At 37.4% G+C, this 13804-nt stretch overlaps 1 protein-coding gene across 2 annotated transcripts in view; it reads left to right on the top strand.

Annotated features, from left to right (window-relative positions):
* Positions 1 to 896: 896 nt before the first annotated feature.
* kcnd1 (potassium voltage-gated channel, Shal-related subfamily, member 1) overlaps positions 897 to 13804 on the top strand; it is a 70306-nt gene continuing 57398 nt past the window's right edge. The window contains exons 1-2 of one of the 2 annotated variants that reach the window (XM_051904227.1): positions 897 to 1170; positions 4581 to 6398. In XM_051904227.1, the coding sequence (XP_051760187.1) occupies positions 5284 to 6398 (1115 nt within the window). In that variant the 5' untranslated portion in view covers positions 897 to 1170; positions 4581 to 5283. Of the gene's footprint in view, positions 1171 to 3289; positions 3627 to 4580; positions 6399 to 13804 lie in introns of those variants that run through there. The other variant, XM_051904226.1, reaches the window with a different exon arrangement.

The raw sequence follows: 13804 nt of genomic DNA, 5'->3' as shown, positions 1-13804 counted from the left end.
AAAAGAATGAAACTGCATGCACAATAACACTTAAATAGATTTGTTCCCCCTTTTTTAATCTAACCTCTTGCAATGTTGACCTGTTTTGTTCCCAGGATTCCTTTGAAGACTCCAACTGTAACACATCCATTGATTTGAGGATCCAGGAATCAATTCTGCCATCATTTTGGCTTACTTCACTCTATTCCAGTGAGTTCCTCTTGTGTGAGAGTACGTGCTTTTTCTATTCTCTATATTGAAACTGTAATACTTCCACAGAATCAATCGTTACGCCCTGAAAACACCTTTAGTTCAATCCTCATAACAGATGCTATCACTGGGAATTACAGAAGCAACTATTTCTTCCTTCAAGTAGGCTTTGGAGGAAGCCAAGAGAGTGCTTCATTTTAAAGTAAGGCTTGATCGAAAGGATTGACATGCCAAAAGAGACTATAAATTTGCTGTGGAGTTGAAGTGTGTAGTTTTTGTGCCACTAGTGGCTCCAAATGGAATTGCAAATCCTGTCAATCTGTCCCTAACGTGACACTTCAGTAAGAAATTTAATGCCTGCTCTATAATTGAAACCAGACAATGTTTACGTGCATGTGTGTACAGTATGCTATTACATTAAATGGTTAATTCCACAGGGTAAACAAGACAGATATAAATACCAATGCAAGCAAATCCCGCTATTTTAGGTGAAGCACAGCAAGCCATTCAGGACCCCAGTCACATGCATGTGTGTTGCATCTGCAAAACAGCAGTGGAAAGCGCAGTCGTTATAAATGCTAAACGGATGAGTGTCACTCTGCTGAATTCAACCTTTGTCCTCATAAATAATACAGTATGTAGACTAAAGAACAGTTTGTGAATGTAAACTAGTGGTTGACTGATAGGGGGTTTCAATTGATTATGCCATTACTGATATCTAGAGATCAAGATGGCTGATTGCTGTATATGCCAGTGAAAGGTTTGGACACACCTACTCATTCTTTATTATTAATATTTCCATATTTTATAATAAAAAGTTATTACAACTATGAAATTGCACAAATGGAAGTATGAGAATTGACCAAAGAATATTAAACCAATGAATTTTTTTTTTTTTTTTTTGTCTAGATTCCAGCTCTACACGGTCTGGACATTCATCAACCAGCTACATAGAGTGCATGCTGGGATGCTTTTTAAATGGTATGTATGCTGCACACTTGTTGACTGCTTTTGCTCTGCTATCCTTAAAAATAAGGGTTATGCACAACAAACTTCCGTGTTCTGGTCACAAACGGGTCACTACCAGTTCAGATCTTTTGTATGTGGTTTGTTAAATATAGAGCCGTTTTACTCAAGATACCTTCAAATGAGCATGCAAAGATGATAATGGCCTAATCCATTGAAAACTCATATCAGTCAACCACTAGTTTACATTCACAAACTCTACTTTAGTCTACATACTGTATTATTCATGAGAACAAAGGTTGAAATCGATGTCCAACGCATGCAGATTGATATCTAAAAGTTTTTTATTTTTCTTCTTCTCACGAACATTTAGATATTTAAATCGAATAAAATGCCAACAATAAAAAGAACTAGCTGATTGTCTTAAAAGTTCATAGATATCGCCGCCAATTCATACTGTCATTAACACTTTTTGCAGATGCAGTGAGACCTGTTTTTCTGTTTGTTCATGTGACATTCAGTATAAAGCCCATTATAATATTAGTTTTGCAAAGAAATGTATGTGTAAGAACGATTTATGTTAACAGAAACAAATTTCAAGTTTTTAGATCAATGGTTCTCAACCTTTTTGACTTTTGACAAGGCCCTCACATTGTCAACATATATATATTTTATAAAACATTTTTATGAAAACATTTTTATTCACAATTTCTGTCTTGGCCTAAAAAAAATACTAAAATGTATATTCATTATAAAAATGCCCCTAGAATTTTAAGTTTTAATTTGCTTGACTTTTCCAGGTCTAGAAATAACACTTTTTAAATTCATATATGCAAGTTTTCCAAAACCGTGGGGAAAAACCTTTGTTGAGGGGTGATTTAAGTCTTGATTTTGTTTTAGTTTTTAGCTTATTTTAAAGGGTTAGTTCACCCAAAAATGAAAATTCTGTCATTTATTACTCACCCTCATGTCATTCCACACCCGTAAGACCTTCGTTTATCTTCAGAACACAAATTAAGATATTTTTGATAAAATCCGATGGCTCAGTGAGGCCTCGAAGCAGTGTTTTGAAATTGCCCATCACTAGATGTTGTTGAAAAGTCGTTATTTTGTTTTTTTGGTGCACAAAAAGTATTCTCGTTGCTTTATAATATTAAGGTTGAACCACTGTAGTCACATGAACTGTTTTAAATACGTCTTCTGGGCACTGAAAGTTTAAGATAACTTGCTGGCAATGGAGGCCTCACTGAGCCACCGGATTTCATCAAAAATATCTTAATTTGTGTTCCGAAGATGAATGAAGGTCTTACAGGTGTAGAACGGCTTGAGGATAAGTAATAAATTACATTATTTTCATTTTTGGGTGAACTAACCCTTTAAAGGTAGGGTAGACAGTTTCGGAGAGGCTAGCAATAGCAAGCTAGCTTTGAAAGCTTGAGATCCCACCCTCTCTTCAGAGCGTCTCCCAAGCCACGCCTCCTCCAAAACACATAAACGCGCACAGCTAGAGCAGAGTCTGTAAAGCATCACAAAAGATGGCGTTAAATTACCTACATAACATTACAATAGTAATTAATGTAAACAACTTTCAAAGCTCTTACTTGGAGGCCCCCTAGTGAGCCCTGGCCCCCTGGTTGAAAAGCAGTTTTAAATAAAAAGATTTGTACGCTCATAAATAGAAACATAAATTCAGTCTAGAGTGTCCAAACATTTAACTGATAATGTGTATAATACAATTTTATAATGGCAAATGAGACACAAAATTGCTGAAATGAAATTGGACAATATTGTTGTACAGTATATATCAGTAATGTAAACCTCACATAGCATCTCCCAGAGTTTTCTCATCTTTTTCAATGATTTTGAGGAGTTCCCCAGCAAATTCCTTACAGACTTCTTTCAGAAGTGTGATGGCACCCCATTGTGCACGGAAACAGTTGAGGAAATTGAAATAAGAATGAAATTCTCATGCTACTCCCACTGCCGAGAGAGGTGGAGCAACATGAAACGATCTGTTGAAAGAGGAGAGGATGCAATGTGTCTGAATGCAGTAAGCTGCAACAAAAGGCACAAGTAGACTGTGTGATCTAGTATTGTCAGTTTGTGTGAAACCTGAGCTTTTGCCTCGTTCTCTATGACCCATTGTAGGGCAGGATGCATTTGCAAGAGATATTAAGCTTTAAATGGATGTGTATAAGTGTAGAGAGAAAGAGAGAGAGAAAGAGGGTGGGGAGGTTGAGCAAGCAAATGAGAGAGAGAGTGAAAGAGCGAGAGAGGCAGCGCACGAATGCAACAGAGCAGCGGAGGAGAGGAGAGAGAGGCAAGGAGGACTAGGCGTTACGGTCGCTCCTTCACAAGCTGCATGCGAGATGCCAGGACTGCTGCAGAGAGATTGCCGTTTCTTTCCTTTTTTCTTTCTTTCATCAGCTTTCTGTCACATTGAACGCTTCTTCCTCTCGTCTGTCTCAGAGGTAACAAGTCTATAAAGATAGATCGTTACTTATCGTTACTGCTGGCAACTTGCTCGACTTTTTTGTGTCATGTTATTTACAGCTCTCATCGCTCACTTTAGCGTTTGTATTGTAGGAAATTTAGGAGCACTTACATTTGCGTTTGAGTAAAAAATAAAAGAATAAGTTGCATGAAGTGGTTTGCTGTAGAGCTGCATTAGTGCTAAAGGAAACCCCTGAATTTACTGTTCATCTTCTACGTGCATGTTCTTGTGTACGGTGCAGGAGGTGTGGAGTAATGTGTTATTGATTTTTGATTGTGGGAGCATGTTGTATGCATTATGTTGGGACTGGGCTGGGTCACCTGTCCTCCGTCAGGACCCATAAGAGCAGCCGTGTGGTTATGTGATGCTACCCTAAAAAGTTTGAGTAGGTTTTACATCTGATTTTGCTTTAGGGAGGTTATTCATTCATACAGAGACATTTAGATGCAACAGGAAGTTGCATTAGCTTAGAAGTGGGGAAACACATTATTGATTACTTATTGATTGTTGTGAACCTGAGTGCAAAAAAATGAACTTGTATCAAATAGTTTTGTTAGCCTTTTTCTGATTGCATTCATAAACAACAGTTCTCAATGCAAACAAAGCATTTTTTTAAATTATTTGTAGGGAAGTATAAATGGTTTTTATTTACTGTGTATATATGAGAGTAAATCAAATGCATCTACATATAATTACATATATAATTTATGTACATAATATATAGTTATAAATATAACTATGTAGCTGTAATGCCACACCTTTTTCCATGTAAAGCATGAATGAATGTAGCGTGAGAGAGATTTCGTAAACAGACTGCAAAGCTTGTTTATTTAAACAGTCTCTGACGTAAAACAAGCTAATGAAAGTAGCTACTGTGTCCAATGTTGCTTTCAGACGTCACCTAAGGTTTTGTTGTGTTGTTTCATGACAGGTGCATGAGGGAACGGCCATACATGGAGTCCAGGTGTCTGTAGTTCTGAGATCTCCCTCTGAAAACCTTCTCAGCTTCTTGTGAGATTGAGTAGCCACTTGAAACTCGAAGAACGGAAAGAAAAATAAAGGCAAGAGTCTTGAAAAATTGAATAAAAAGGAGGGAAAACGCCTACAAATGAAAGAATGGACGCAGTTGAGGGGAAATAGTCTCTTGCTAACTTCAGAAATCCTCATCACTGACTAATAAAAATTTGAAACGGCACAGCGCAGCAACAAATCAGTATTCTCCAGCAGAGCCTGCAAGATATGGCCAAGAGGGTTAACCCTTTAGATGGCTGAACTGATTCTTTGAACAGCCACAATCTGCAAACAAATGACTTGAATTGATGAATTTTAATGGGTTATTTCAGGATCATTTTTAATAAATGGAGATCCTGAGATTCAAATGACTTTGACACTTTGACAGTCCCAAATTTTTGTAGCAGATAATGAAAACATTCGCCTACTTCCATTTACCTCAGAGGATTCCTTCCTAGTGTTTTAGATGTACAGACCAACCGAGAGACTTAACTAGTCTGAGATCCTCAGCTCGGATGATTAGCTTGGAAAGACTTTTTCTGGTCCAGAAAGGTTCAGAAAATCTTCTCAGGGCTGACTTTGCATATTTGATTCAGTAACAACGTATAGCCTCCAAATTAAAGATGGCTGCCGGAGTGGCAACATGGCTACCGTTTGCCAGGGCAGCGGCTGTTGGCTGGCTTCCTCTGGCCAAGAAGACCATGCCCAAACCGCCCGTGGACAAAAAGAGCCGCAACGACGAGATCCTCTTTGTAAACGTGAGCGGGCTCCGTTTCCAGACATGGAAAAACACGCTGGACCGCTATCCCGACACTCTGCTGGGCAGCTCGGAAAAGGAGTTTTTCTTCAACGAGGACACTCAGGAGTATTTCTTCGACAGGGACCCAGAGATGTTTCGCCACATTTTGAACTTCTACCGTACGGGTAAGCTTCACTACCCCCGGCAGGAGTGCATTCAGGCCTTCGATGAGGAGCTGGCGTTTTACGGCATCGTGCCGGACATTATCGGAGACTGCTGCATGGAAGAGTACAGGGACCGCAAGAAGGAGAACCAGGAGCGTCTGGCTGAGGACACGGAGGCCGAGATGGCGACAGACACCCCTCTGCCGCCTCACAGCACATCTCGGGAGCGCTTGTGGCGCGCCTTCGAGAACCCCCACACAAGCACCATGGCGCTCGTTTTCTACTACGTCACGGGTTTCTTCATCGCCGTCTCAGTTATAGCGAACGTAGTGGAAACTGTTCCATGCCGACCCCTCAAAGGCAGCAAGAAAGACTTGCCGTGTGGTGAGAAGTATTCGCTGGCGTTTTTCTGCATGGACACGGCCTGCGTGCTCATCTTCACGTTCGAGTACCTCATGAGGCTTTTCGCCGCGCCCAGCCGCTGCAAGTTCATGCGCTCAGTCATGAGCGTAATCGACGTTGTCGCCATCATGCCCTACTACATCGGCCTGGTCATGCCTGAGAACGAGGACGTGAGTGGCGCGTTTGTCACATTGAGGGTGTTCCGCGTCTTCCGGATCTTCAAGTTTTCACGTCACTCTCAGGGCCTGCGGATCCTGGGTTATACTCTGAAGAGCTGTGCTTCTGAGCTGGGCTTCCTCCTGTTTTCCCTTACCATGGCCATCATCATATTTGCAACCGTCATGTTCTACGCCGAGAAAGGCACCAAGGGAACCAACTTCACCAGCATCCCAGCCTCCTTCTGGTACACCATAGTCACCATGACAACACTTGGGTAAGTTCATTCCTGTTTTACCTGCAGATGTTTTGAATATGCGACAGATTGATCTTCTATACGCACAGAGCTTTTCTACGACTGTCGAGTGTTTGCTTTGGCTGCAGTGAAACGGGTTCCATTGGTAGTATTTAAAAAGCTAAGGAAGGAGTAGATGAGATCCATTAAGAACTTTCTGGAAAAGTCCCATGTGGTCCAAGCCACTTACTGCTTCATTGCTCATTTATGATTCTGACAGTGTTCTTATATAGAAGTTCCACCAAGTCTTTTGCGGTGAAGAATGAGTTTGAATATGGACAAAGGTTTTTTGGTAGCACTTTAGTATGGGGAACAATTCTCACTTTTAACTAGTTGCTTATTAGCTTGCATATTGGCTGTTTATTAAGACTTATAAAGCACATATTAATGTCTTATTCTGCATGACCATACTCTACATCCCTAAATCCTACCCCATATCTAAACTTAAAAAGTTAATAATAGTGAATATGTGTTCCCCATACTAAAGTGTTACCGGGTTTTTTCTTAAGTTATTGCTATTGTGTAAACAGTTCTTTTGAATTTAAGTTAAGTTGATGATTTAACATTGATTTGGTCTTCACACGTAGGGCCACCCTAAGTTTGCATGAACAAAGTTTGTATAGCTAGACATTTCAATTTAAATGAAAGAGTGATTTTCATTTCACCAGCATACAGGTTTGGTATTTCAGCAGCTTTTTAGGTAAGAAACTTGCCTATATGTTAAAAAATGCACATTTGTAAGGTTAGTGAATCACCCCCTGCTACAAAAACAGAATATGTACCTTTGATTTCCTCAGTTATGCCTTGAAACCTTCTCTGTAGTGAGTCATTTACTCATATACTGAGCTGTGAATGAGTTATGTACTATTTCTGCACTATAGTCTTCAGCCACGTCTCTGGCCATTGGTTTGCTGTCAGGCTTTAGGGAAGTAGAAATGACAGAGTCCAGTTTTCTCTTGTTCATTGATGCAGTTTAATCCCTCAGAGTGATAGATGAAGAGTGAAACGCTGTGTCACTGCATTTGAGAGGAAAGGATGAGGAGGATAGATGAAGCGTAGTAATTTTGTGTGTATGTGAGTGTATTTCTTCAACTTTTTCCTGGAACATTTGGCTGTTTTGCAAAATTTCTCAATATGGTTTCTTTTTTCCGTGTTGTTGTTGGGTAGAAAACACCCACACAGATGCAATGAGAATCATTCAGCACTATAGCACATGTAGGCTGTGTTCGGAATATCATACTATCATAACATACTACTATTTTTTTTCAGTATGTTCTAAGTTTACTGCACAGTTTTCTGCATGAAACACCTGAATGAGCTACTGCAATTGGCAAAAACCCAGTATATAACCATAGCACAGTTTCTGAGATAATATATCCCACAATGCAACATGCATTTCTTGACCTTACATTTCCAGTGTTAAGAATGAACTGGAAGTGGCAGCAATATCTACTTATTTTATTGGTTTTCAAACAGGTTTACCTGAACACTAATGCCATTGGTTGAGCCACTGAGGTACTAGGATAGAGTACAATGGTCTTTCAGGTTCTGGAAGTGAAATTCCCATTCATTTTCACTATATAGAAATAGTTTTTTGATGATTATATACTTACATATAAACCTTTCAAGACAAACCTACCATGAGTTCTGCAGTTATACATTGATGTAATATCGTATCCCATCAGTCAGTTTTTTTAATTGATGAAGAACTATGGCACCTATAAATAATAAAATAAAACTCTCTGTCTCTGTCTCTCTCTCTCTCTCTCTCTCTCTCTCTATATATATATACATATATATATTGCTCTATATATGGGTCAAAACACAATGCTGGTCTCGGTAGACCAGTATTGTATTTTGACCCATATAATATATACATATATTGCAATAAACCCAAAATATATTGTTTTACACTAATAACAATGACTGTAAGTCAGTATTCAAATGATCAAGATCAATACAAATGATTTGATTGTCATTTGCTGTTCTTTGCAAAATCTTTATTCTCTGAATTTCAAATAATTTTTGACTTCAAATCAAAGTTTGTGATGTTTGTAATATTAGAAGTCATGTCTTAGGTTTGGCTCATGAATTTTTATTCTTTATTAAAGAATCATTTGAAATCCCCATATGAAGAAAGTGAATGGTAAAATTCCTACTGGAAACCAAGGCTGCTAAATAAAAGTTGGTGGTCATTGCAATCTGTATATAGTGACATGGGGGTTACGCCCCAAACTCATACTTGTCATGTGTATTGTTGCATACTGCATACTGTTTCACATACTATTTGTAGTTGCAGGCTGTATACATTAGATATGTTTGTACGTGTGTGGCATATGAATTCGGTGCTATTACATATATGTCGCTCTTGGACAGTGGGCGAATAATGATCGTCTGGAGACAATAGTGGACAGGTTTAGATATCAGATTCACATTAGTGTTAATGACAACCTAAATCTTGGTCTTCCCATGCATTATGTAAATGTAGGAAATAGCACCATATTACTCATAATATTTGAGCTAATCATGCAAATGTCAGGAGCTGCGTATTAACACTCTGAAGCAATACATCATCCTGCTTACATGATCATTGCACACATATATATATTACCTGCTATCAGGTTTTCAGCAGTTTTTCATTAAATGTCATGCACACATTATACATTAATCTTCAGTGGTTTCTGTAGGGATGTTGATCATTGGAAGAGGATGATAACCGTATCTGTGCAGAGTTATTACTATCTAGAAGTCTATGTATTTTCTGTAAAATGACATGATCTTTTCCACCTGCTATAGAAAGCCAAATATATAATCTGTATTATATTAGATTTGCCCAACTCATGAAGAGCAATTCCCAAACAAATGGTTCTCATTAATGTTATATGTTCAGATGTTTGATCTAACAGTGTTATGGTTTCAAATATATCTGCACGTATATGTACAATAATGCCAACCATCAGTTAAGGTTGATTTAGTTAAGCTGATTTGAACAAGTATTAAACTTTTGTCACACATTTTTCATGTGTGATGATTGTGTGGTTTGTTGAGGAATGGTGTGTTATTTTGTTTATAAATGATTCGATTTTACGATTTTTCTCATGGCAGATGTCCTGTAGACCTTATAGTAGTTTTGAGCGGGCAAGTGCCATTTGCTTTGTCTCTAAAAATGTACCTACGCTGTAAAAAATTATTTTCATGATTTGTTATCATAACACTTTTTCTTTTGTCAAATTAACTTAGATAATTAATGTAGTTCAGATAACATAATATTTTGAGTTTCTGTTGATTAAATCAGTTTCCTTCATTGTATTAACTCAAATTTTACATTTTAATGAACTCAAAATTTTAAGGCAACCAGATAACTTACTGTAAGTTAAACGAACAATTCTTTTTTACAGTGAAGGTTAGATGTACAGTCATGATCATTGGTGCATTTAAACTGATTGGTGACATTGATATTGACTGTGTATTTTATGTGGGCAAAAACAAAAAGTTGTGACGTAAAGCTTGTGATTATCTGTGATGCCATCCAGCAACTTTAAAACCTAATCAGTGACATTTAACCCTCAAACTAATTACTTTTACATAGACCCGGCTATGTGACCGTTGTATAGTCTCCAAAGAAAATCAAATCTGGAAGCAGTCATGTTGGAACAACAAAAGTAATATTCATTTTTCAAATTCAGTGCTTTCTGTTTGCATTTATATGTTAATATGCACAGAGCTACAAGAAGTATGGCATTTTAAACCCATAATCATATTTTCCAAATATAATTATGCACTTCTGTGGTTTGGAAATCCCGGGCAATGAAAAAGCAGATAACTCCATCAGGTTGCATGCTTCAGCGTGCATGTTAATGAATGTCTGAATTGAATAAATGAATATATTTGTGGGTGTTCCTGAAGTTACTGTAGAGAAATCACCTGATGCATTAATGTTTTATCCCGGGTTGGGTTGATTGGCCGTGGTCCCTCTGGTGATAGCCGGATAAACGCTCTGCTTTAGCCTTACTGTGCAGAAAGAAATGCATGTGTGCAGATCAAAGGAACGAGCAAAGACTCTTTAGAGACTCGCAGTGAGTGCAAGATTCGATTGGTCAGTCTGTGGCGGCAGCTGAGTGGAATGCGCATTGCCAGGACTTAATATCCAACTTTACGCTTCCTCTCCTTTGACCTTGACAGGGCAGCGTTTGGAGCAGGAGCTACTGAATTAAGATGTCTGCTTCGTTCCATTTGGATACTGTGTTAAATGTTTAATGCACCCTCTAAGTTATTATTTAATACAACCTGAGTAAAAGCAGGATACAATAGCCCGGTGTAGGAAATTACAGAAGCTGCTCGTAAACTATGTGATCTAAATAAATGATGGATTGAGTGATAGATAGATAGATAGATAATAGCTTTTGTTTTCAGTATTAGTTATTTTAGTACATTAAGTTAAATGAAAATGAGAAATGTTGCCTTGGCAGCTAGCTGGAATAAAATATATATATATATATATATATATATATATATATATATATATATATTATTTTATTTCAGTTAATGTTTATTTTCAGTTAACACATTTTTAATGGTTTTAGTATATAAAAATAACTATAATAACCCTAATTAATTGATTAGATAGATGTGTATTACCTGTGTTGAATTTCATAAATTGCAAATGGGTCATTCCTTGTCAACTCAAATCAATCAAAACATTTTTGATTTAGATTTTTTTTTTTTCTAGTGAAAGAAATACATGAATGAAGAAGAAAGCCAAAATATTAAATGTCATAGATGTATATTTACTGAGTAATCCACCCATATTTGTAGAGGGGTGTCAAAATGACAAATTGAGAGTCAGATTACAGGGGGTTAAAAATGACTTTAGAAACATGGCAGCATTATTATTTTATATTTACACAGAGATTGGTACGTCTATTAGTAAAATCTGTTGACTTCCGCAATCTTTGTTGCATTATATGCCAACGGTGACAGTTCAAAAATGGGAAAAAGCACTTCTTGTGCTTTTTTTGCCCGAAGTTTGCATGTCTGTAACTCAAGAAGTATTAAAGATATCTTAATATCCTTTTAGATCCTGGTTCTTAACAAACTTTGCTTTTAGTATCTTTATTTTTAAGGCCCAATATGGTTTAATTCCAGAGATATGGGGTTCTCAATGTGGCTCCATGAGTAAATTGGGAAATTGAACACATTTTCAGTGGTTCAAAACCAAATGTGGGTCACTTTGCATACAGCTGATACTTTTTTCTTTTTAAAGAGGAACGTCTGAAGAACAAATAATGTTAAAACTAGAAATGTATCTCACTTTTTTTAGAACATACCCGTCTGAGTGCAATAAATATTATTTTTCCAAAGTTTGCGTGCCTGTAATTCTAAAAGTATTAAAGATATCTCAATATCCTTCTAGATCCTCATTCTTAATAAACTTTTCTTTTGTAATCTTCATTTTTAAGGCCCTATATGGTTCAGTCCCATAGATATGGGGAGCTCAATGCGGCTCCATGTTCAAATTGTTGAATTTTACCCATTTTCAATGGTCGAAAACCAAATGTGGGTAACTTTTCAAACAGCTGATACTTATTGTGTTTAAAGAAGAATGTCTGAAGAATAAATATTGTTGAAGCTAGAAATGTATCTTGTTTCCCTCTAATATTTATTGCACTCAGGTTTGTTCTATGCAATTGTGTTAGAAAAAAACGAGATTTATTTCTAGTTTTAACATTATTTGTTCTTCAGACATTCCTCTTTAAAAGAAAAATGTATCAGCTGTATGCAAAGTGACCCACATTTGGTTTTGAACAGATTTTACTAATAGAGCTATCAATCTCTGTGTAAAAATAAAATAAAGTTGAAGTCATTTTACCCCCCTGTAATCTGGCTCCAAATCTCTGGTGAAAACAGTCATTTTGACCCCCCTCTACAAAAATAGGTGGATTACTCCGTAAATGTACATCCATGACATTTTATATTTTGGCTTTCATCATTTATGTTTGTCTATCTTAAAATAAAAAATCAACAAAAAAAAAAAATTGACCCGGGGAAGTTTCTGAAATTTGAGTGATTGTGACACAGAATGACCCCATTCATTCATTCATTCTGGCCTATTTGCCTTTTATTTTAAGGAAAGTGGAGTGTAGACAAAATAGGAAAATAGGGTGAGTGAAGGGGGATGGGATTGGGACATGACCCAGGTCAAACTTAAACCTGGGTTCCCTTGAGTGAACAGCTCTTAAATGTCCTAACGTGCACAGTGCGCTACAGCTCTGACAGTAACTTTTTTCTTTTTTACAAAATAGTGTACATTCAAATATTTACATTTGTTTTCAGCTTTCAAAGTGCACAATAGGCAAGGTATGGGACTATATGGTTTTTCAATCATAATAAATAAATGCTTGTTTTTGTCATTTATCAAAAACAGATGTGATGGACTGTTCAAAATCTTTCCAGCTGGGGAGTAATGTTAATCTCTCCCTTTACAAGAGGACAAAACTTGTTGTCCCAGAGCGTCACCGTCCCTCTCTAGAGTCCACTCTCACCATCTGCTGTTGGCTTATATAAGTGTCTTGTGGGAAAAGCGTCGTCCTTGAACAATGCAAGACCCAAAAGACCTCACAGCAGCCGCGTTAAGCGCTAACGTCTGTGACAGAAACCACTCAACTTATCACTTCATTGAAGCTGTCAGGCTGCGTGATGGGATTGTGGCTCTTATTTTATTATTTATTTTTTTCTCCTCAGACTGATGACCTGTCAGAATTATGTATTAGTGATGTAATGTGGTTCTGGTCTTGGTTCAGTTCACATAATTCATCTCGTGCTAGAGGCAGCAGGCACCACATGCTTTTTTTTTTTTTTTTTTTTTTTTTTGGTGTGTAACGGTCTGTCGTGATTGGCTGGGGGATTTGACTGTGGCATAAGAGATAATGCTGGCTGAGAACAGAGATTTAATTCAGGTGTGGATATGGTGCAGTTCAAGGGAAGGGTTTATGATTTCTTCTCATTCTCAATTGATGGGTCAGGTGTCTTTTATAAATGTATGGGTGCGTCTCAGTCAGCTCCCTAGTTTAGTAGTCAAGGCACTGATCTGGGAGTCGGCCATTTTTTAGGGCTGTCTCAATCGCAAAATCCTTCTAGTGCACTGAAACGTTCACTCCCTAAAAGTCCCACAATGCACCGTGAAAACGAGGGAGCTTTGATGCTCACTCTGTTCCCTTAACAGAAGTTCTGAAGTGCGAAACATAAATCACGAGAGCCTATTCACACATTTCTTTTTTTTAATACAAACCATTATTTAATTATGTTTTTATCATAAACATACATCGCTAGACAGGTAATTTATATGTACATTTACATGTAACAAGCAAAGTATTTATCATAATGTACTG

This window comes from Ctenopharyngodon idella, chromosome 8 (assembly GCF_019924925.1).
Source record: "Ctenopharyngodon idella isolate HZGC_01 chromosome 8, HZGC01, whole genome shotgun sequence".
In the NCBI taxonomy this organism is placed as follows: domain Eukaryota; kingdom Metazoa; phylum Chordata; class Actinopteri; order Cypriniformes; family Xenocyprididae; genus Ctenopharyngodon; species Ctenopharyngodon idella.
The sequence above is the reverse complement of the archived record's forward strand: the minus strand, read 5'-3'. Positions and strand labels throughout refer to the sequence as shown.